Source organism: Telmatherina bonti (assembly GCF_933228915.1).
Source record: "Telmatherina bonti genome assembly, chromosome: 3".
NCBI classification, from domain to species: domain Eukaryota; kingdom Metazoa; phylum Chordata; class Actinopteri; order Atheriniformes; family Telmatherinidae; genus Telmatherina; species Telmatherina bonti.
The window spans coordinates 20880549-20906609 of NC_136621.1; the positions used below are offsets into that span (position 1 = coordinate 20880549).

Genomic DNA, 26061 nt, shown 5'->3' on the forward strand with positions numbered 1-26061 from the left:
TGCTATACAAAGAATGGGTATTTCTGTGCTTCTGCACGTATACGCACGAACATCAACTGTCCTCCAACTTTTTCTGAAAACAAGCTATTGAAAGTGTGGATGAGCATTTGGGAGCCTGTTAGTTCAGTCAAGCATTAAGTAGGCTGATGCCGATTTCCTTTAACACCCTGTGGTTACTCAACTGTCTTCCTTGCAGCTTCCCAGCAGAACATAACAAGCCCATCAACCCGGTGATATTATCCAAATTCTCTGAGAGGAAAACCAAAGACTAAACATGGTGGTGTGGCGCCTCATCAGACAAATTATCAAGCCACATTTTACATTAGGCCACAGGTGAAAATAATTCTTTTTAGCCTCCTCAATTAGAAATCCTTTAGTTCTGTCAGCATGTTTGAAATACTATAGACAACATGATCTATAAAGTCAACAACTATTTAACTGAAAGAAAAAATATTTTGTTAATTACTTGTTCAGCAAATAATATAAAATGCCAACTTTAAGTCAAATTTGAGTTTTCCTTTTGCCTTCTATATGGCGGCTAGAACTGCACAATTTCCTTCGGGATTAATAAAGTATTTATCTATCTATCTATCTATCTAGAGATGCAAACACATCATTTATTGGGATGTTAGCAGACCTGGCCCATAGTGTTTAGTGCATGATAAGAAATAAAAAAAACCTCTGCAGCAATCTGTACAAAAACTTTTTAACACAAAGGCATTGACTGTGGAAAATAAGATAATTAAGTTAATCAGCAACAAAAAACAAACAAACAAAGCATTCATCATATTTGTTTTTACACATACTAACCGGTAACAGTCTGACTGGCTTCAGTAAGGACTTAATTTAGTCCATACATCATCCCTGAGCAAATGGAGTCTGTGTAAACACTGTTTACACTCATACACCATATGCAATGAACTGGAATGTACTGGCAATACTGTACTTTAAGGTTGCAATATGTGTTATTATATATCTACAGAAAGTCAAAGTGTGACTGCATCATGGTGTGGCATGCACACTCACATACTGTAACACACACTGATCACATGTCTTACATACAAGCTGGAGAGAAGTTATTGACATTAGAGTTAAGAGGGCTTAAGGATGTCCACAGGTTAAATTAGCACCATTCCTGATAAGTTACAAACAGCTACAATACAATTAGCTTTAATGACAGTTACATTAATCACTCACTTTCAGCAAACAATGTTGGAGACAAACATTATTTTGTCTTCAATATACCATTTCACAAAGAAAAAAAAATAGACAATCACCATTGTTTTCATGCTTTTCAATGTTTTAGCTTCTTGTTCTGTAAGAGCAAAAGCTAAATTTTCACACTGTGGCCATCAGGTTATACTCTTCAAATGTTGCTACATGTGTCTGGAACCATTTTAAAGGCAATGCTGATTCATTTTAGAAAGTCTAATATAAGTTTTTTTTTCCTTCTACTAAATCAAACAAAGCCACTTCTTTTTTGTCATAAAGTGAGATAAGAAAAATCTGACCTTTTGACATCGCTGCTGCCTGAACAGTCTTGAGAGGAAATTATCCTTTCTCAACATCTGTACAGCAAATAATGAGCTCCAGTAAGCTCATTGTTCAACACGACAACCTTATACTGGTGTGGTCCGCCGGTTCACTCCGTCTTTCACATCTTTCTGGAAACAGTTGTGGACTTGTAAAAAGCCAGAATCCCTTTCAGGGCTATATTGCCCTGCAGTTCCACTTATGCCTTTGAGAGGGTCCCTGCTGAGAGTGTACAAGGATATATCTGCCATTGGTAGACCCATTCCCAACCCTCTCCCACCAATCTTCAATCCCACTGGGGATGGCTCACGGGACGGGTCAGTTGACCTGGAACTGGAGCGGGAACGCCTCCGTCTGTAGCGATAGCTTGGTATGCGAGAGTATGGGGAAGAAGATGAGGTGGTTTTGATGAAGTCACGTTTGGTCCGGAAGCGAGTCTCTTTGTTTTTTTCAATATAAATGTTGACTGCAAGAACACCCACTGACTCTGCCACAATGAAGGAGAGGGCACCAAAATAGAAGGACCAGCCGTAGCTGTACTGGTTCTTTTTGTCCTCATCTTTCTTGTCACTGGGATCTCCGGCATTGCTGGAGATGTAGACAATAATGCCAATGATGTTGCTCAGCCCTAAACAGAAGACAGGTGACATGATAGACAGAATAAAGAAAATAAAAGTGAGAAAAAAATCCTTTTTCCAGTGTGTGGCGTTTTTTAATGTTTGATCTGTCACTCTTGTCCTACCTGCAGCCACAAACAGGATGCCTGCACTGAGCAGGATGTTGGTCCTGCTACTGTAGATTCGTCCAACCCCAACACACAGGCCACCCAACATCAGGAGGATGGTACTAAGAATGGGGAAAAGGCTTGATGCTCGCACTATACCTGTTTACATAAGATAAAGACAATGAAACCTGTCAGTAACCAGTGTTCCGTGCCTATTTCAGCTTATGACAAGCTGCACTCTGTAAATGCTGTGAGCCATCCCTTCAAGCACATGGGAAATAGGTGCTGTGATTTACTGAAACACGTGTAAACATAAATAGAAAAACAGCAAATAAGACATTCTGATGAGCTTGGAAGCCAATATTTGGTATAATTTCAACAACCCATTATGATGTTTGCTCTGTTAATGTGAGATAAAAGGCTGCTAATGGTTGTGTAGTCCCTGGACCATATTGGCAAGGACAACACCGGCAAAATAGTTGGACAGCACCAGTAAAATGTGACTGGCTGAGAACTGAACTTTGTGTTTTTGTGCGTATCCAAATACATAATAACAATGGGCACTAACACACACTCATACCATCACAGATGCTGGCTTTTCAGCTTTACACTGATAACAATGTGCTGCACAGCAGTGAAGGGGTTAGCACTGTGGCCTCACAGCAAGAAAGAGTAGGACTTGGTTTGCTGAAGGAGGCTCAAAACACCGGCAAGAACCTTTCTGTGTGGAGTTTGCATGTTCTCCCCGCGTACGCATGGGTTCTTGCCGGGTACTCCGGCTTCCTCCCACCGTCCAAAGACATGCCTGTTAGGTTACCGGTAATTGGTTACTCTAAATTATCACTGGTGACCTGTCCAGGGTGTACCCTGACTCTCTCCCAGTGATTGCTGGGATAGGCTCCAGCTTCCCCATGACCCTAATCAGACTAAGTAGTTTGGAAAATGAATGAATGAATGAATGAATGAATGAATGAATGAACATTGTGGATATTCCTTTTTTGTCGTTGGCCTGAAGGACAGACATTCCATGATTTCCAAAGTCTATCATGGATTTGTTAAACCACAGCACACTTTTCTGCTCTGCGTGAGTCCATCTCAGATGAAGCTCAGAGGAGTCTGTGTCGTTGACTTTCGCTTTGCATGGTAGAGTTTGAACTTGCAATTGTAGACATATTGATGAGCCCTGTTAAACTGACAGCAGTTTTATGATATGTCCTTGAGCCCACGCGGATATATCTTTTACACCATCCAAAGACATGCACATTAGGTCAATTGGTTACTCTAAATTGCCCATAAGAATGAGTGTCAGTGTGAGTGGCTGTGTGTCTCTGTGTGGCCCTGCGATGGACTGGTCAGCTGTCCAGGGTGTACCCTGCCTGTCGCCCAAAAAAGCCAGCTGGGATAGGCTCCAGCTTCCCCGCAACCCTGAATTAGATTAAGCGGTTCAGAAAATGAACAATGTCAGTTAATGCAGTGCCTTCTGAGAACTGATGGTCACAGAAATTCAATGTTGGTTTTTTGCCTTGCCATTTATACGTAGAGATTTTTCTAGATTCTATTAATCTTTTGATTATATTACTAACTGTACATGAGGAAATCCCTAAATTTCTTGCAATTGTACATTGAGCAACATTCTTATTGACTGATTTAGGTTGCATGTAATGAGTATTTGAACCAGCTGAAGCGTGTGACGCCAATACTGAGAAGTCTTTCCAAAAGTATTGAATGTGAAATAGTGTCGAAGGCCACACTCAGATCAAGGAGAATAAGGAGGAGGATGGATAATATACCACAGTCTGTTGCGAGGAGTGGATCATGAGGGATTTTGAGTAAAGCTGTTTCAGTGGAGTGAAGAGCATGGAAGCTAGACTGGAATTGATTTTGACTCCATATTTAATGTAACGTTGGAGTACTCATCAGTGGGTAGCATTTATCTTCATGGAGAACAGGCTGATGTCTCCTGACCCCTAAACATTGTCTGTTTTTTTTCACTTCAATTCAATTCAACTTTATTTGTATAACGCCACTTCACAACAATGTCGTCACAGGGCACTTTACATGCATGAATCAACATACACATCATTTCGAGCCAATTCATACATATCCTATAATAGAAACCAACTGATTGCATTGAGTCATGACTTCAATCCAATCCCCCATCCTGAGCATACACGCGGCGACAGTGGGAAGGAAAAAACTCCCCTTTAACAGGAAGAAAATCTCCGGCAGAACCCGGCTCAGGGAGGACCGCCATCTGCCTCGACTGGTTGGGGTGGAGACGACAGGAAAGACAGATCAACATGTACAACTGCACTTTTGGGTATGTTTGTGCTGTGTGGCAGGTCTATTCAATGGCTGCAGTTGATGGATGTAAAGGTTCTATAGTAATTGTAATATTGCAGAATATGTGTTTAAACTTGATTAAAAGTTTTAATTATTTCCTATCACCAATGAATGCATATACAGATAAACAAATACACAGAATTTAGAGTGGATGACAGAAGAGCAAGAATGCTCAAGAGGTTCTATGAACCGGTTAGAAGATTTTGCCACCTTTCCATAATATAAAAGGAGTGGAAAATCATCAGTACAGACAGTAGAATAAATAGAACAGTTGCCTAGGGATACATGACAATCAACACACAGTATGATCCTGAATGGGGTAAATCTTTACTGATATAAGTGAGGGTTCTTATGTGAGTACAATTTACTTTCTTTTAGACAAGCTCACTGCACATCAAACACCATTATCAGCAGCGCTCCAATTACTGTCATGACATCAGGCTTTTGTGGGGAGGGGAATGAGGTGTCATGACACATTAAGTACCCTTGTGATAACTCCATCATCACAGAGCAGGGAAAAAAAGGAAAAGAGGATTAAGGGTTGAAGTGTTTGAAGATGAAGAGGTTGCACTGACTTACGTAAGATGTACTCTGAGCTGTCTGTATCATAGTCATTATCCTCTGGAAAATGATTGATCGTAAAACAGCTTCCTTTGTTGATACCTGTGGAGAAGCCAAAAGCACAGTGTATGGCAGTCAATGCATAACCGGTGCAGGTGAGAAAAAAGACAATAGTTAATGGAAATAATGAGGTTTGGCCTAAAAATCTTTTGGTGTCACACATCAGTACTTCAATCATCATAAAACTTTAGTTAGACATAGAAGTGGAAAATTATGGATTTTTTTCCTTTTTTTGCAAATGATGTTGAAGGCATAGGTGAAACATCCTGTCCGCTCTTCAACCATGTCATACAGAAACCATACAAAGACATAGTTTGGATCTGAGGCTCTAAGGATTTTAAAGCCTCAGGCACCTTCTATTCAAAGACCCAGTCTCTTCACCAAGAAAATCATCCCTCAACCTTTTAAGAGAATAAAACATAAGATGGCTATGAATATTGAAAGGTTAGACTTCTCCATTCTGACTCAGGATTAGCCACCACAAAATGACATTTCTGACAGTCTTACTGTGCTAGCTGCTCTGGAGCTAAACCACACTGTCATAACACAAATTCTGAGAATTAGTAACACAAGTATCTTATTTATGAACTTATTATGATGTTTTAACTTCAATATCCAGCATAGAAACAACTGGGACAACTGGATATGTTCAAAAAACACATAACTGGATGTGATATTACTGTTGCAGAAAAAAAATCAAAATCAAAATTTTTCAAATTTTTCATTCTCCTAGTTTTGGCAATGTGGTTTTCTAAATGTTTAAAGACAGACTGGACAGAAAAATTACAATTAGGTTCAATATACACTGCCTAACACCATGATGGACTCGTACCCTGCCTCTCACTTAGTAGCTGCTGGGTTGGGCTCCAGCCCCCCACCACAAGACATTATCTTCCATATTTGAATGTTACTGAAGTTGCTGAATTGTGAATGAATCTCTGTAAGTCTTGATTCAGTTGTTGAATGTCTCATCTCTGCACAGGCAGAAATAGGCTTTAAATAATTTTGTTTGCACATAAAGTGGTCTCAAAGTTCTTTAATCTCAGATGGTGATTTACTCCTATACAAGCAGTCTTGCAGCATACTGTGGTGGTGTTTATTACTCAAATAATAAACAGTCCATATTCCCGAGTAAGGCTGCAACGATTTGTCAACAAAGTCGACAATGAAAATTCACTGACGCAAAATTTTATTGTGGAGTCGCATTATAAATGCCCTTAGTGGCTTTGCTAATCAAACGCTGCGCCAAGCAACTTAACGCCATTTACCAACCACAGCTTTTCAGACAGTATAAGAACTCTAAACACCAAACAAAGGACGCAAAGCACCACAGGAAATGCTTGGGGCAGTATTATCATTTTCTGCAGCGTCTTTGTTTAAACAACGAAGAGCAAACTGACAGCGGTGCAACCTGTTTCTAAAGTTTGGAGATATTTCACACTAAAACAGTGTCAAACAGGTGTAATGTGTCGTCTGCCACACAGAGATGGCATACAGTGGGGCTCCAAAGTTTGGGCACCCCTGGTAAAAATTTATTTTAATGTGCAAATAAGGACCTTTAAAAAGATGGAAAATCTCAAAAAGGCATCAAAGTACAGTTTAGATATTCTTATAACATGTAAAAAAAAAGTTACATCTTATTTCGATCATTTAAACCTTCAAAATAACAGAAAACAAAATATGGTGTCTGTAAAAGTTTGGGCACCCTGCAGAGTTAGTACCTTGTACGCCCCCAATTTGACAACAGAGACCTGACAGTGTCCTGGATTGTTTACAGTTAGTGTCTGGAAAGACCAGGTGATGTCAATCTCAAAGGTTTTAATTGCTCAGACTCATCTGACCTTACCTCAACAATCGGCACCATGGGTTCCTCTAAGCAGTTGTCAAGAACACTGAAACTGAAAATAGTTGATGCTCACAAAGCAGGAGAAGGGTGTAAGAAAATAGCTGATAGATGCTAATATCCTCTGTTTAGAATGTAATCAAGAAACAGTGGTCAATGGGAACAGAGGAAGTTAAAGCAGAATCTGGAAGACCAAGAAAAATATCAGACAGAACAGCTCGCAGAACTGTAAGTAAAGCAAGTCAAAACCCAAGTTTGACTGCACGATCCCTCCAGGAAGATCTGGCTGATACTGGAGTCATGGTGCACTTTTACACTATAAAGAGGTACTTGTACAAATATGGCCTACATGGAAGAGTCATCAGAAGGAAACTGCTTTTACGTCCTTACCACAAAAATCTGCATTTGAAGTTTGCAAAGGAACATATAGACAAGCCTGATGCATTTTGGAAACAAGTTCTGTGGATTGATGAGGTTAAGATTGAACTTTTTGGCCGGAATGAGCACAGGTACGTTTGGAGAAGAAAGGGCACAGAATTTAATAAAAAAGAACCTCTATCCAACTGTTAAGCATGGGGGTGGATCAATCATGCTTTGGGGTTGTATTGCAGCCAGTGGCACAGGTAACGTCACGAGTAGAAGGAAAAATGGATTCAATGGGATTTGAGCAAACCTAATGCCATCTGTGAAAAAGTTGCAGTTAAAGAGAGGATGGCTTCTACAAATAGATAATGATCCTAAAAACACCTCAAAATCCAGGGTGGATTACATCAAGAGGTATGAACTGAAGGTTTTGCCATGGCCTTAACAATCTCCTGACCTCAACATAATTGAAAGTCTATGGATAGACCTTAAAAGAGCAGTGCGTCACAGATGGCCCAGAAATGTCAAAGATCTGGAAGACTTTTGCAAGGAAGAATGGGTGAAGATACCTCAAACAAGATTGGAAAGACTATTGGCTGGCTATAAAAAGTGTTTACAAGCTGTCATACTTGCCAAATGGGGGAATAGAAGGTACTAGCTATGCGGGGTGCCAAAACTTTTGCAGAGGCCATTTTTTGTTTTCTGTTATTTTAAAAGTTAAAATGATGGAAATAAGATTGAACTTTTTTTGACATGTTATAAGAATGTCTAATCTGTAATTTGATGCCTTTTGGAGATGTTCTATCTTTTGTTAGCTTCTTTTTGGCACATTAAAATAAATTTTTACCAGGGGTGCCCAAACTTTGGAGCCCCACTGTATGACGGCAGCACAACAGTCATCCATGAGCATCTGAAATGAAAGCACCCCGGAGTCATGGTTTCCAGCATTCCGGATGGCAAAGTTAGCATTACAGAGTAGTGATGTGCTGTTGTTACCTCTGCCAAAGATGTTGTGTTTTTCCAGTGTTTATCTGTTAGTGTTCAAGATAACTCAAAAAAGTTATGGATAGATTTTCATAACATTTTCAGGAGTTGTTGGAAATGTGAAAAGGAAGAAGTTATTTAATTTTAGTGGTGATCCAGATCACCAAACTTTTTTGAAGGATTCTGTGTCATGGAGGGTTGCTGAGGTGAGGACCCAAATACAGGAAGCCGGGCGGGGATGCAGAATCAAACAGGTTTATTTTTAGATGCAGGAACACAGGGGACAAACTAAACACAATGAATCTGCACCCAGAATAGAAAACTAAAGGAATAAATAAAAATGGACAAAAGAAGACACAAGTGAGGTGAATGAACTATCGAGACCAGGTTAATCTAATGAACAGGAACAAAGGCTAAACAGGAAACAAGACACAAGGGAACTAAACTGGAAAAACTACAAAATGTATTATTCAACTGGTTCAGGAGTCGTTCTTTTAACTTTGTTGTGACTGACTGGGAATCAGGGGGACATTCATATGATGCAAATGAAGAGAGTGGGGTAAAACATATTGGAGCCTGTAAAAAGAGCTGCGTCAACTGGAAACACAGGTGGGCTTGACAGGAATAATCGTGACTAATCGACTAATCAAAAAAATTATTTACAGATTAGTCGACTATTAAAATAATCGTTAGTTGCAGACCCAATCCCCAGCAAACATATCTAAGCCAAAGTTTAACCCACCACTTTGGAGGATTAGTTTTCAAATTAGTTTGGCTCAAGATTAACATCCCTCTAGCAACTGGTTTCATTTAATAGGTTATAATCGGGAGTAATTTAGGCCAAGTCTGCAAGTGAGAGAGTTAAATTGCTATAACAATAATTTTAGTCTGGGACTAGCATTGACCCTGATCTGTGAAACCAGCTCCTGATCAGTGTCACCAGGTGGGACTGGTTTATCGGTCCATTTATGGAGAACATCTTTATATTGATTGTAGTTATCAAAAAAAAAAATTTAATTTTTGTGTTTACAGGGTGTTTACATCAACGTACCGTCTTTAGCTTAGACTGTTAACATTCTGGCACATTTAAATGCTCATTTGTAATTACTGGAATTTTATTGCATTTATCCTACTTTTTTTATTTTGTATAAAACATTCCCAGTTAGTGTTGCCAGGAATGAGCTCCGGTGTGTGACTTAAAGAAATCTATGTTAATATTTTCTGATTAGCTAAAATCACAGGCTGTTTCTTTTATGCCTGACTGGTATCCTGCGGTCACCTGGCATTTTGTGATCAAGAGGTAGTCATTGATTTACACACTTTGATCTGGGCATACTGTATGTGGTAAGCAAAACATTCACCACATCTCTACAAGTACGCATTTTGTGACCCACATTAGATACTATTAAAGATGCTTCTTTAGATAAACCACCTTTTTGACATGTCACTTAAAATTCCTTATTTTTTAACATGTGATGTCTATCCATCCCACCATTTTCTAAACCGCTTGTTCCAGTTAAAGGGCTGTGGGGAAGCTGGAACCTATCCCAGCAATTATTAGGAAAAAGGCGTGTAATGTCCATAAAAGTAAAATAGAAAATGAAGATTTAGGGATAAAACAACCTCAGTCTGTTAAACTCTCCTTTGCAGTTGCTTTCAACACTCACTTCCCTCTTAGGTTTGGGATAATTTCCTCTGTAACTTATTCTGAATATCCTGGAATATTTATGTTGGAAGCACTCTTTAAATCAATACAGAAAAACCAATAGTGTGCAGCAGATAAATTGATCGATGAGAATGATAGAAGTGAACATATTTATCTCTAAATGTCAAAGACAAACTGTTTGATTGAAAAATAAAATATAGAAAGACTCAAGATGGTCGGAGTCAAGCATGCATATAAAGAACTGGGGGGATGATGGTAGAATGACAGAGTAGAGAGAAAGAGAGTGAGCTCACTGGGGGAGGTATCTCCCCAGAGCCCAGCTGTCTGGAAGACCGGAGCCCATCTTTTATTACTCAGCATAGCTTCACCATAGCAACCTCCCCACAGCAACCCAGAATCACATTTCTAGCTCCTCTTCTAAGGGGACGCCTTTGACATCTTACTAATACATTCACTAGGCCAGCTTACACTCACACACTTTGTTAAATTCTCTACTGAAACATGCAAATCATGCACACAAACACAAAACAACACTAATTAAAACTTTCATGATGTTGAAAATCCCAAGACTGACCCATTGGATAAGCTAACAAATCAGCAGTAGTTACATATTAAACCAGATCTTGTTTACTTCAAGAGTCTCTGACTCTTCTTCTTTTCCTTTTTGATGCAAAGCTTCATCCCCTAAGTAAGACTTCTTGCTACATTTCACCATGACCTGTCAAATAACAAGATATACTTTTGGGTTTTTTAAGTTGATTTTTCCACCATTGCTTATCTTTCGTAAATTTTGAGTTTGTTCTACAAGGCATTGCACTTATGTGTACTTGACACATAGACAAGCCTAATTTCTTCTGCAAGGTTTGTCAACATCTCTTGAGGTTTACCCATTATTTATGCAGCTCATTTGATATAACCCAGCTGGTTAGACTCAGATATTGCCCAAAGATGGTGAAATTCTCAACAAACTGACCACAAAAAGATGACAATCAGACCAAAACAATATATTTTTTTGGAAATTATAGCAACAATGAGGTGGGATCCAGGCTTGAAGATATATCTAAAAGTGCAGTTTGTATATTTAGAACATCTCTTTAAGCAGTCATATGATATTTGCTTTCAGCTCAGGTAAAATCACCTGTAAGGAGGTGAAAAGATGTGGCATAAGGACACAACCAAGTTTCACCATCAGGATTCAGGATGGATGTGTAGGTAAAGGGTAAAAGCAAAAGAACAGGAAAAAATAAGATTTAATTCAGTTTTTAGATGAAAACATTCTGGTAAATGCAGGCAATGTGCAATAAATGAGAACATAACTAAAATGAAGTTCCTCTCATTACTTTGGAAAACAATTGTTTAATGGTAATAATATATTATTACCATTAAGTAAAAGTAATAATATAGCTCTAAAAAAAAAAACTTTTGCCAGTACAGACAACAAAACAGATTATTCTGCGACTCCCATTTCGTCGACCTGGTTGGTGAAAATGCACAAAGAATCAGAGGGAGGATTTCAGCACTTCACGAGTGAAAAAGACGTGGAGACTCTGCTTTCTTACATCCATTCTAATGATGTTCCGGATTCTAATGAAGACGCAGTTTGCATGCAAATGTATCCAAGCAATATGGACCTGTTAAAGGAAAAAGAAAAAAAAAGCCGCCCTACTCCAAACTGTCATGCAGGAGTGGATGTTAGGGATCATCCCTGACATGTGATCTGCTATCAGTTTAATTCTTTAGAAAAGAGCAGATCTTTTAACCATTAGTTGAAATATAAACTGGCCTACATACAACAAATCAAACGTACTTCATGTTTGGATGTAAAAGAAATAAAATGCAAATGGTGAGTTAGTCTTTTTTAATCGACTGGCAACAAAAAGGGGCGCAAACCTCCCATTACGCACAAACAACACGGTTTTCGCGCAGCAAGCAACATATTTCCTCCAATCTGGTGACAACCAGGTTTGGCTTTCAATTACTGATCTCCTTTGATTTCAGTCGAAGAGAAATTTCCGAGCATCACAACACAAGATGTGGTTTGTGATTTCTTGGGAATGATGGTGCAAATTTAGCAGAAACGGACACTTGTTATTTGGCATAGAAGATATGAGAACTGTTGGAAGTCTGACTGCACGCACAGTCAGCAAGTCCAGGATGAATGAAAGGACAAAAGTTTGTGAATGCAAAACAACATTTCTGATCCCCCACCTTCCTTCCTATTTCTTTTGTTTTTACCTTCAATGCAACAGATCCGCCACAGCCCGGAGTGCGTTAGGTCCCCTTTGACTTTCTTGGTTTGCATCTGGGTTTCGTCTGTGGTGGCATTAGTTGCGTTGCAGACGTACGACCGTGAGTAAAGCCAGTAGTCGGTTCCGATGGCGACTGTCATGAGGCTGAAGGCGGCAAAGGCCCCCACGATAGCCAGCAAAGTCTGAACCCCTCGGTCACACCATGCCATGGCGTCTCATAATGTGAGGATCCCACACAGCCGCTTACGCACAAGGCGAGGAGCGCATCGTGTGAAAGAGAAACGCTCGCGCTTGTCAAGTTGTCAGAGTCGATCTTTTCCTACTTGATGAGTGGTCCCCCTTCCTCCCCCTCCATAAAAAAACCCCAAAACTTCAGTTCAGTTCGAGTTTTAAAAGCACTGGATGATCGCAGCCTTTGTTTCACTCTGCTGAGAAGGATGATCCTTATTCTGCAGCTACAGGTGGGAAAATCTAAAAAAAACAAAAACAAAACAAAACAAATCTGAAATAAATTTGCAAATGCAAAATGCTTTCCCCAAAATTTTAAAAATGTAAGCCAACATCGAGATATGGTTCCTTTCTGTGCAGTTTACTGTTTGACACAGAGAGCACAATAGACGCAGCATCCAGACCACACCTTCCTGGGCTGGACCCAATTGGAAAGGGTGATGATGAACAGCTGAACAGCAAAACATCCCTTAAACCAGCAATACTAAACAATGTATTAGATTTATTTAACTGTCTATTAAACTAGGTTATGTTTGCAGCCTATGTCCATACTGAAATGTTCAAACAGCTCAGCAATACACTGGTACAGCTAATTTTTTCTACAAATGATGAAGAAGAGGAAAACATCTCACCGTTGCCAGCAGAGTGGAAGATTTGATTTGTGTTGGAGCTGCAGTTGCAAAAACTTGAGTTAAACAGATTTCTATACGTATACTGATGAAATATTTGTTAACACGTCTGTCAGAAGAACTTTGAAGTTGGAGCAGTCGGCAGGCAAGATCACAGCTCACCTAGTAGAAAAAAATACATGCATGGCAACAAACTCATGTCAGATTGCTAAATGATGACAGTTTAGTCGTCTTACATTTATTATAAATGCTTATTGTTGGAAGATGTGTTTTTTTTTTTTTTTTCCAAACAGAGATATTATAAGTTTCATCCCAGCTGCTTCCCATCCTTGGCTGTGGGCCCCACTAGATGGTCCCAAGGTCTGAGTGACTTCCTGGTCCAGTCATAGAGAGTGAAAAGAGTCAGTGCCAGATCCTGGATGCGTGTGGAAGAAAAACCTTGAGAAAAAAACTTAAAAAGGGAAGATTTGAGGACAGAATGACAAAAGAGAAAATGATTCAAACCGTGGTGGGAACAGGGAATAGTAGTAAAATAAGATAAGTGATAAGGAGGTTGGGCAAAAGCAGCTGTGAGAATTAGAATATGAAAAATATTTCAGATATGGACATTTGAATTCTTTAAAACATGTACAAAGTATTTGTCCCATATACTTGGATGTGATCCAACAGAGTGGCCAAAGCTCTCTGTGTGTACACTGTGATGTGAGGCTCTAGACTTCAAACGTCTTAACTAAAGGGTAAGCAGGGGTAGATCACAGCAGGTAAGAACAAAGATATGTAGGCTTTCTGGCAGTTTCGCAAAGAGAAAAATGTCAGCTTCAAAAGTGTATATGTGATCAGAAACCATAATTTTTTTTCTTCTTTTTTTATTCTTAGCGAAGAATAAATTGGTCCTGTGAGCTCTCAGCGGGGAGAAGTCCAGTAAAAGATTGTTTCTCAGCACTGTCTAATGAGTTAGAAAGTTAACATTGACAGTATAAAAGTTAGATGCAAATCTCAGTTATAAGCAATAACCCAACAAAAGTTAGCTCAGGTTTGGGTTTGACACTTTCTGCCTTCGGCTATTTGCTATTGATAGTCTTCTTTTTCACTCTGAACCAGAGGAAGAGTGCGGTTGTCCAGCATTTCAATTAATCCGAGCATGTGATGTTTTCTCCTGCATTTCCACATGTTTGGGCAACCCTGGTAAAAAATTATTTTAATGTGCAAATAAGGACCTTTAAAAAGATGGAAAATCTTGAAAAGGCCATGTTCCCCACACTGGAGAAGTGGCTCCAACAAATTCCTGGTGAAACATCAGACATTTCCGTCCAGAAAAGTGCAGTCCTAGGAACAGCTAAGATACTGCATAGGATCCACAAGCTCCCAGGACTCTGATTGAGAACCCGCGCTTGACGGATGAACAGCCACCCACCCTATCATGGGGAGATAGGAGGGATGGGTAAAAGAGGAGCTTATTTATTTAAAAAAAAAAAAAAAAAAAAAAAAAAAAAAAAAAAAAATATATATATATATATATATATATATATATATATATATATATATATATATATATATACTACTCACAAAAAGTTAGGGATATTTGGCTTTCAGGTAAAATTTATGGAAAATGCAACATGTTCATGCTACAGTGATATAATATCATAAAAGTAAGACATTTAAGTAGAAGGATGCACTACTGATTTCCTCATCTCAAAAAATTCATTCAACACAAAAGGTAACAACAATGGTAGTTACACCACAACAAAAAATTTGAACGTCTCAATATCTCGTCATGTGCCCTTGAGCATCAATTACAGCTTGACAACGACGTCTCATGCTGTTCACAAGGCAACTTATTGCCTGCTGAGGCATGGCATCCCACTCTTCTTGAAGGGCAGCCCTCAGGTCATTGAGGTTCTGGGGTGCAGGGTTTCGAGCCTCTACACGACGGCTCAGCTGATCCCACAGGTTTTCAGTGGGATTCAGGTCTGGAGAGAGTGCAGGCCATTCCATTTGAGGTACACCAGTCTCCAACAGCCATTCCCTGATGATGCGGCCTCGATGAGCAGGAGCATTGTCGTCCATGAAGATGAAATTAGGCCTGTGCTGTTCATGTAGGGGCACAATCACTGGATTAATGATGTTATTCAGGTAGTATGGGCTTGTCACTGTACCATTCACAAAGTGTAGGGCAGTTCTGTACCAAGCGGACACCCCTGCCCACACTGTAACACCGCCACCACCAAAAGCTCGCCTGATGACAACAGTGGCTGATGCATAGCGCTCTCCCTGACGTCTCCAACATCGTTGCCGGCCATCATTTCTGCTCAGTGTGAATCGACTTTCATCAGAGAACAGCACTGAGGCCCACTGGTTCCTCATCCAGCGTAAATGCTCCCTGGCCCATGCAAGACGATGATGCCTGTGCCTGGTGGTGTGGTCAGGTACCCGTGCAGGTCGTCTAGCACGCAGACCACGCTGATGGAAACGGTTTCGAATGGTCTGACGTGACACTTGGGTGCCTCTCACCTCTCTTAAACATGCCTGGAGTTGAGTGGCATTCATCATCCGGTTTCTCAGGGCAGTGTTCACAATGTAGCGGTCATCAGCACGGGATGTGGCCAAAGGACGTCCACTTCTAGGCCTTTCTGTGACTCTTCCAGTCTCTCCATATCTCTGTTGCAACCTGCTGATGACACTCTGTGACGCTCCAAGCTCAGTGGCCACTTCTGTCTGAGAACATCCTGTTTGAAGCATCGCAATGGCAAGGGACTGTTGTTCCATTGTTAGGTGTCGTCTTGGTCTCATGATGTCAAAATGTGAACAGCATGATGAGGACAACTGTTTAAACACCAGCTCTAATTGAACCAGGACATTTATTGGTCAATTCAAGGATCACACACCTGCCGTGATTTTTGCCGTTAAGCTCCTTGTTAGAGAACAGCAACTTGTGCAAAATTTATTGAAACATTTAACAGTTGGACATGTGCATTTAAAAGCTTAGAGAAGATCACATTAAGTTCACCTGTACAGGTTTGAATGCATTTTAGGCTTGTTGTGAAATTTCACCCAAAAGCTGAATATCCCCTACTTTTTGTGAATAGTGTATATGTATATATATATATATATATATATATATATATATATATATATATATATATATATATATATATATATATATATATATATATATATATATATATATATATATATATATATATAACCACTTACATATATACATATATATATATATTGTAGTAAAACTATGCCTCTATCAATTACTACTTATTAAATTTTAATTACCTCGGAGCACCACTCATCACTTTTACTTAACTTAAGATTCAGGAGGATGAGAAAACCTGAAATATACTTAATTCAATAAACACAGTCTCACTTAAAGTAGTAAATTCTCAGAACGAATGAACCAGAAATTGTACATTCAGAAATTATGACAAGAATGGATGAATTGATTATACATATTTATTACAATGATGGTAAACATACAGCAGTGAAAATGAGCAATGATGGAGAGGTTATTGGTGAGATGGTCAAGTGAATTTGTTTACAGGGATTTTCATTTATGACAGTAATAATGAGAGGTAAAAATGAATTGAATGAAATGGGGCAGAAAGGAACTGGTTGGAATTGAAACAATTAAATCGGTATCGTTATTTCACTTAAATCTTTGGTAAAATTATACTTAGTGATATTGTGTTTGGATGAGAATTCAAATTTATACTTTGGTTAAATTTGATGTACTGTTGAACACCACAAGTGATATCAAAGCGCTATGAAGATCCTACTTTTTCCCGCTGGGTCAGTTGATGGAGCCGGCGGACCGGGTGGTTCTGTCCTGGACTGCAAGTCTCCGGGTCTCTCTCCTGGCGCCGTTGAGTCTTATCTGGAGGTGTAAAGGTGTCATTTTGACAAGAGCCAGTTGCTTAGTTCGATGTGACATTCCGTATCTATTGACCTAAGGGACTGTAAACTGCGTTAGAGGTTTTGTTCAGACCATCTGGTTTGGGGTCTGCAGGAGGTCCTGAAAGAGAAATCTGGAGGTAATTGTGAATTGTGTGTTTATCTGGGGGGGGGGGGGGGAAACTAATACACCCGAAGCCGTCCTCCTCTTTCGGGTCAAAAAGGTCATTTTCTCCAGTCCTCTAGGATGACACCCCTCTGACTGCAAGAGGAGATCAAGAGCCCATAATTTAATCCTGCCAAGGAGAAAAAGAAAAGGGAAGTAAAAGTTGTTTTATCCCTCCTGGAAAAGCCTTGGAGGCTACAATATATATATATATATATATATATATATATATATATATATATATATATATATATATATATGTATATATGTATATATGTATATATGTGTATGTGTGTGTGTGAGTGTGTGTGTGTGTGTGTGTGTGTGTGTGTGTGTGTGTGTGTGTGTGTGTGTGTGTGTGCATTGCGTGTGACCTCAGATTTTAAAATCACCCTGACCAAAGTATCTATTGAATTTAATTTCTATCATTATGTTTTGAGTGGTGTTCTGTGTAACTCCTTCCCGTCTCCACTTTCCAGCTTTCTCTTTGTCCTTGCTTTACTTGAGAGAGTGTTGGCGCCTCTTGCCTTGTGATTTTGCTAATAGACGTCTTGTTTGCCAGTTTCCTTCTTTCCACTTTTCTTCTTCCACACAGGTTAGAGATTCAGTGTACCAACTGCAACCTCTCAATGACTTTTGCTAACATTTCCTAAAAATGTTTTTGCGTATCTGACTCCCTCTGGAATATCCAGTGAAAGATATGTAGTCTTCTGGTTGAATTAACAAAAGTGCTAGTGTTCAGCCCTTTCAGCAGCAAACCATTAGTTCATATCAGGGAAGTAAGTGGTTATTTCCTTTGAAAAGATTTTGGCAAATTCAGAACAATTTTGGCAAAATTATAGGATGAAAGCAGAAGCTAGTTTCTTTTGAAACGCAAATTAGAGACGGATGCGCATTTGCTGAGATGGCACAAAATTGGCCTTTGATAAAATCAAGGAGAGGGGTAGCATCCATCCATTTATCCATCCATCCATCCATCCATCTCTACCACCAGAGAACATTGAAACTATAAATATCCAGACAGTGTTTGATAGCTAATACATGTAGTAAACATTTAGCTGTAGGATTTCTAAAATCACACATAAAGAAAAGAAGTGGTGAACATAAGATCTGTCATGTCTTTCATTGGAAAAATGGAACTGCAACGATCTGTAAGATATCTGTAACATGCTGGACTTCTCTGAGAAATGGAAAAGAAAATGTTTCCATCAGCAAACTTAGATGTAACAGTCATTAACAACAGCAACCTTATCTGTAAGGCCGTAAATGAACTATCTGAGCTCATAACGTTATCTGATCTGTGAGATCATCTGTGACCTTAAAGTGGAACTATTATGTGCATTTCAGGCTAATTTATTTTTATTTCTGAGCCCAGAAGGGCTGGGATTGATGGAGTTATTGTCACAAATCGCTTTATTTATTTCAGACCGACCCAGATCAGCCTGCGGGCAAAACGAGTGGATTGAGACTCTTCCGCATTAAGCCCCGCCTCCTGCCACTGCACTACATCGGGAGCGCGCACCACAACTGCTTTCACCGTCATTGTAACATCTCATAAACAGAAGGATTAGGCTAATATGAACTCAATAAAAAAAACAAAATACAATGTCAACACATAGCATACAGCCCTACATGTTGGAACCTGAATCAGATCCTGAAAACAAAGTGGAAAACAGCAACCCACAGCCATGAATGCAGCAGGATGTCTCTCTTTGGTAAACTCACCAGCCATCGTTCGAATTAACTTTATCCGATGTTTTCCACCCGCCTGATGTATTTGTACATGCCCTTGTTAACCAGTAGAAAGTAACCAATCACCGAACCTTATCCCCCGGGATGTCACAAGGATTTCCAAGTAGAAAAAACTCTCTAAAACGACGCATTTTTCGTCGCCATGGAAACCGAACGGAGAGAGTGCTGGAACTTAAACTCAAACTCAAACATGCGTTTAGGTGATAAAAAACAGTGTCGTTCACATGTCTGATGAGGATTCAACACTGTAACACTGTAGAAAGCTCAGAAAACTCCAAATACCATAATAGCACCCCTTTAAACATGATGACACAGAACAGATGAAATCCCCTAAAATGAGAGCACTGCTGATATGCTGGTTGTAGAGGCATAAATGTTCATACTTCGGTACTTTACATGAAAAATTTGAAAACCAATTATGTAAAAGATCTAAGTAATAAATCTCTGAAGACTCATGCAGCATACTGAATGTCCTGCACCGCATAAACACAGAACATATTCATACTCATAACCCTTTGTTTTAATGAGTATGAATATGTTCATGGGAAAAATAGCAAACACATGATGCTGCCTTTTGCATTGAAAAGGGTCAGATCGGTATACTTACTGAGTTACTAAATTATCATCTGCTTAGATTTAGTTAAAAATGACACACATGTTCAAAACTAGAAAAAAGGACTTTTTAAAGCTTTGTTTCAGACCTATAAGAGTGGGATGGCTGACAGTCTTGAGCAGAGGAGAGAAATAAAGACGACAAGAAAGCAAATCCAGACTGAGCCTCAGGCTCTGATGTAGCGAGCTGTACTTTATGCCACTGTTTTCAGTTTCTCTCATTCTTTTCCTTTTAATATTAAAGACATGGAGCTCGAGCCTATTTTTAGTCTCATTAGTTTTTAACAATAGCTTAGCAACTGATTTTCTCACATTTAAAAATTGTAATTGTTAAGAAGTTTTAACCACCAAATGCTTTGGTTTTTCCTGTCAGTTCTTGCCCTGTTTTGATATATGCATTCTCTTTTTCTTAACATGTGGAGTTGCATACTCATAACTTCTCGTAGAACTAAAAGCTATGTGTCTTCCCTCAGTTTTTATTCAGGCTGTAGTTATTTGAGTTTTCCCTCTTTTCATCCTTACATCCCTTACATCTGTATCCCTTGTACCTGACCATAGATTGGATTAGATTATTAATTTACTTGACATATTTGCAGCTGGGCTGCACGGTGGCGCAGTGGTTAGCACTGTGGCCTCACAGCAAGAAGGTCGCTGGTTCAATCCTTGGCTGGTTTGGTCAGTGGCCTTTCTGTGTGGAGTTTGCATGTTCTCCCCATGTATGCATGGGTTCTCTCCGGGTACTCCAGCTTCCTCCCACCATCCAAAGACATGCATGATAGGTTAATTGGTCACTCTAAATTGCCCCTAGGAGTGAGTATGAGTGTGAGTGTGGTTGTTCATCTCTCTGTGTGGCCCTGCAATGGACTGGCAAGCTGTCCAGGGTGTACCCTGCCTGTCACCCAAAGCCAGCTGGGATAGGCTCCAGCTTCCCCATGACCCTGAATTGGAATAAGCAGTTCGGAAAATGAATGAATGAATGAATATTTGCAGCTGGTTGCTTGCTTCATAAACACATTAGAGTTACAGTGATTAAAGATATTGTCAGCATTACCCCTGTAAGGACAAGATCATGTCTGCTGGAAGTTTAGAGAAAACCAAAGTTATCCTTTTGCCTTTAGAACTGTGCTATCATTTCTGCCTGTGGACTGTATAATGATTGAAATGATGATATAAAAGTCTAAAATATTTTTCCCAAAGAGAAAAGACAATAATGACTTCTATTAGCATACAGCTTCATACACCAAATGAAACGGTCTTTTTAAAGACTTTTCCATTTGTCACTTTTGTCCCCCATTTAACTCACAGCAGTATCAGCACCAAGACATTCATCCTCATACTGGTTTCACAGCCTCAGACCATCTGTTCACTGAGCCTGCTGACTTTTCAGAATTCCTGCATGGTTAGATCAGTGGTGCTAAACAATCTGTACTGTGGGTGGTTCAGAAAGTTTAAAAAGGAGTGCACATTAAAAGCCTGAGCTTCTAAAAATACCTTTTAACTATCTTGTTACCAATCGGGATTTAGATTTGGCTCCATCACATCATTGATTAAAAGCAGCGAAATCATTCTAAATAATTCAGGCAGTCAAAGTTGTTATATCTTGGGAAAAAAAAGACCATCACCATTTTGGGAGCAGTTTTCAGGGACACATTCAGAATGGTTTTACTTTTTGTTTATTTCTCTGTAGACTCTTCTGTTTTCTGCCATGTAATGAAGTATGAAGGGGAAAAAATGGCTGGAAAAAGAGTTGAAAATCTCTACTGACCACAATATTCCCACCATGACTGACTGACAAACTGTCATTCCTCAGCTCTATCTTCAACTATATTTTAAGTTTTTTCTTTTTTTTGCACAAAAGATGCAGAAAACCAAAATAAATGACTTATACATATGCTTTAAGAATGCATATATATATATATATATATATATATATATATATATATATATATATATATATATATATATATATATATATATATATATATATATATATATATATATATATATATATATATATATATGTATAAGTCAGTAAATATACAAACTCAACCCCAAATAGCATAATTTATTCTGAAGAGATTTTAGTCTGTGATTAATTAGAGAATGATTTAATATCCTTGTATTCTGTTGGCAAAGTCAAGTAACAGTGAATGTAAACTCAAATATAAAACTATAAATGATCAAGACCATTTCTATAGCTGGATGTGTTTTTCATTTCCACAAAACACACTGGATTAAAATGCACTCTTCATTCAGTCGTTCTTCTTTAGTACTCTGAGCAGAGATTCTGTTATATTTCAGTCTCCACACACGGATCGTGATGTGGATTCTTGAATGACCAAACATGCGTTAAGGCTTACAGTTAATCAATAAAATATTTTCAGCCATGCAGTTTGTAAAGAACATATCAATGTATTGGGCAAGAAGTTCTTTCTGTGCTACAATCTAGCTTCTAAAGAGGGAGGAAATTTTTTATTTATTTATCTAAGTGGTTCCAGAAATTGGCCCTGTGATGGGTGAATTACCTGTCCAAGGTGCACCCTGCCTCTTTCCCAGTGATTGCTGGTATAGACTCTAGCTTCCCTGTGACATTACTTGGGCTCCATGGTTAAAAAAGTAAATGAATGAATAACTGAATTTCTAGAAAATATCATTTCCAAACCGTCTCACAAGTTTGCAATCAAAGGGAACAAATTCTCTTTGTGTTTGGCAGGCGAATCTTGGAGCAGCTTTGTCTGAAAATGTTCTCATTTGAATGTTAAAACACAAAGAAGGAATGAAGTGTAACAGCTGCCCTTCCTTTATCTCAAGTCTGCTTTAAGACTTTTAAGTTGCGTTGCTGGTCTAAAAGCTTTGAATGGTTTAGGTCCAAAATACATCAGTGAGTCACCTCTTGACCTACCAGATCTTTCATGTAATTTTTAACCGGTCTTTTATCATGTCCCAGACGTGAAAGAGCTGATTTCAGCTTCTATGCTCAACATGTCTAAAACAAACTCCCAGAAAACCTCAAATCAGCTGAAACACTCACTTTTTCAAATTCAGGTTAAATATTCAGTCAGTTTTCCAAACCTATCTACACATCCACATTAGAACAGTTTCATTTAAGCTTTAATTTTAGAACTTGATACTGTTTTGTTTTTCATTTTAAATTATGCTTTTTACTTTCTAATGTTTCTGTAAAGAACTTTGAATCACCCTGAGGTTTTAGTTTGGCATTATGCATGTGTTAAGATTTTTCTGAAATTGGGAGAACATTGTTGTTTGATTGCATCCTTCTATTTAACCATTCGTTACTCAAACAAAATAAAACAACAAAATGCAAGATTTAGAAATATGTGCATTCAATGTCTATTTAACTTCCTGTATTACAGGATATCATGTTGATGGAAGTTATGTGTTGTCACAAACATGCCACTAGATAGAGCCACTGTAAACCAGTACAAGACCACCTCTTTATGCAGTGAGTTTCTGAGCAAGAGGAAGAGCGCCATCACATAATAAATCTGATATTTTTTCTTTGATTAATTATATATCTATATATATATATATATATCTATATATATATATATATATATATATATATATATATATATATATATATATATATATATATATATGTATGTATATATATATATATGTGTGTGTGTGTGTGTGTGTGTGTGTGTGAGTGTGTGTGTGTGTGTGTGTGTGTGTATGTGTGTGTGTGTGTATAGATAGATAGATAGATAGATAGATAGATAGATAGATAGATAGATAGGCTGAATAATTCAAATGAAAGAGAGCCATTGATTTCATTTATTTATTTTTCCATTAGTTCAATGTGCAATAATTGGTTGACATCCAGAATTTGGGAATGTGCCAGCTCATCAGATCAATAAACATAACTGCTGCTTTGGTTTGTTGACCCATCGCTACATGATGCAGATTAGCACCTCCCATCCTGCCGATATCCTCTGTTACATCTCGTCCACCCAGATGGACGAGTGCCAGCTTCCGCAGTTACACTGATGCTCTGACTGTGACATGACCTTATCATTATGTAGGAGTAGAGCTACCGTGGTCAGATAGTTCATAGACTTGCTGGTGATGTCTGTACTGGATTTTGTCTGTGTTGCTCTGTAGAGTCCGGTAGTGAAGATAAATTCTAACAACAGCTCCTATTTTTTCAGTCAGTTTTTGAAAATTTCTTAAATTTGAAGCCAAATTCCACAAACAAAAAACATGCTGTCGTTTTTCACAAAGCTCCTGTTTTAATTTACGCGAGTGTGTCATCAATATGCTTAATGGTAACATTTTGCAACACATTAACCACAATTTGTATTTGACCCAAATAGTTGTAGCGGAATATGCCTCTACTGATTATTAATTTATTAATTACCTCGGAGCACCACTCATCACTTTTGATTAACCTAAGATTCAGGAGGATGAGACACCTGAAATAAACTCAATTCAATAAACATAGTCTCAATTTGAAGGAGTAAATTCTAAGAACGAATGAACCAGAAATTGTGCATTCAGAAATTATGACAAGAATGGATGAATTGATTACATATTTATTGACAATGATGATAACAACACAGTAGGAGAAACCAAACAGTTAAAAGGAGGTTATTAATGGAATGGGTTAATGGATGTCTGCATGGGTTTTCAATTCTGACATTAATAAGGAACGCTGAAATTAATTAAATGAGATGGAGCAGGAAGAAACTGGTTGGAATTAAGCAAATAAATCGTGATGATTATCTTACTTAAACCTTTGATAAGAATGTGTTCAATAATTCTGTATTTGGATAAGAATTCAAATTTAATTATTTAGTTAAAATTTGATGTACTGGTTTGGGACATCACAAATGTCAGAGCGCTATCAGATCCTACTTGGACGCTGGATGTCCAGAGTGTGGGTCGAATCGGGTGGTTGGTTCCCTATTCGGTGCATTTCCGGTGGATTGGATCCCTGGAGCGTCAGGAAGAGTAGGTCTATGCAGCTACTCTGGGCTTCTGGGTCCGTTCAGCGGAGTTCCAGAGCAGCGTGATGATGATCCAGATTGTCCCAAAAATGGATAGTTCCAGATTTTACGTGTAAAGACGCAGTGGAAAAAGTTGGAGCTACGGTTCTAGTTAATTACTGATCTCAGGAAAAATGACTGGTTACAAATAAACACTTGTTGTACTTTCTCCTGTTTGGAACAACAGAGAGGTAAAAGGCGTATAACAAAATAAAACTAAGAAAGAAAGAAAAAAAAAAGAAGAAGCTAAAAAGAAATAGAAGCTAAGAGAAAAAGCTAAAATGAAAAAGAAGACAAAAGCTGAGGAAGTCAGGCTGCAAGTCTATTTTAAACAGACCCGCCTTTTGAACTTCCAGCCAATCATGAGTTTCTTCTGTCAGAGGCTGACCAACCTTATCCAATCAGGTCAGCTCTAGTTCCTTCCCTCTGCATCTCCCTAATGTGAACATGATACTCAAAGTTCTTTACTTTGTTTGACTCCAATACACATCAAATCACATTCTTAAGAGTTATGCAGACTCCTCGTTTGCTGGGAAGAAAAGCATTAACTTATAGTATTACTTTCACAGATGAAAAGATTGGCTGCATGTATTTTTATTAAAGGTGGATTAATTAATTGTCATGACTCGTCTTCATCAGGTAATAAATCCTAAAAAAGGAAAACTCACATTTTATTCATTCACATTAGTAGCTTAAGAGAGGTCTGAAGCTTGGAAAACATAATCAAGATTATTTAATGTTGTGTTTATGATTCATATACGTGTGTGATCAGTTCAAAGAATTAAATCACATATCAAGATAAAATATTGAAAAAGAAGAAATTCAATCAAAACAATTAACCACAGTCATTTAGACTAAGTTAAATCGGTTAGACAACTTCAAAAATAAGATCAATGAGGTTAAGCATCTAAAGTTTCCTTTAATTGGGGGAAGAAGTTTGAATCTCTTTCTAGTCCCCTTCTCAGTCAGGGGAGGGGTTGTTCTGGCGCCATGAAGTCTGGTACTTTGATGAAAGGTCTCATTTTTGACAAGAACCAGGTTTGGTTAGATGCAACTCTCGGCATCCCCCCGACCTGCAACTATAAATTGGTTAGACTTAGAAACCTCCCTTAGTTGATGCAGCTGCATTCTGTAGAGAGAAGGGAGAGTGTAAATCTCTGAGTGTCGTCCTCCTTTGGGTCAAATGGTCACCCTTCTTGTCCTGTGTGGACCAGTCTCACTGCAGAGAGAGAGAGATGGGAACTATTGTTTAATCCAGTTCGAATGTCTTTTAATCCTGGAAGGCCAAGATCTTTACATAGTTCTTATATGAAATCATATATCCATGGAAATAATTATTAATAGCTCCTGTCCTCAGTCATATATGACTCATTTTAAGGCTCTCCTGTTCAATCGGAAACCTTTTCAGTTTAATCTCTTTTCACATAATTAATTAATTA

The 26061-nt window shown here is 38.5% G+C and overlaps 1 protein-coding gene across 1 annotated transcript; it reads right to left on the reverse strand.

Annotated features, from left to right (window-relative positions):
- Nucleotides 1-1619: 1619 nt before the first annotated feature.
- LOC306754381 (voltage-dependent calcium channel gamma-4 subunit-like) lies at nt 1620-12535 on the reverse strand (the record flags this gene model as incomplete). The annotated part of the gene is made up of 4 exons (XM_079238389.1): nt 1620-2161; nt 2276-2416; nt 5180-5263; nt 12313-12535. The coding sequence occupies 4 exons, from the start codon at nt 12533-12535 to the stop codon at nt 1620-1622; spliced, it is 990 nt and encodes a 329-aa protein (XP_079094515.1).
- Between the last annotated feature and the right edge of the window lie 13526 nt (nt 12536-26061).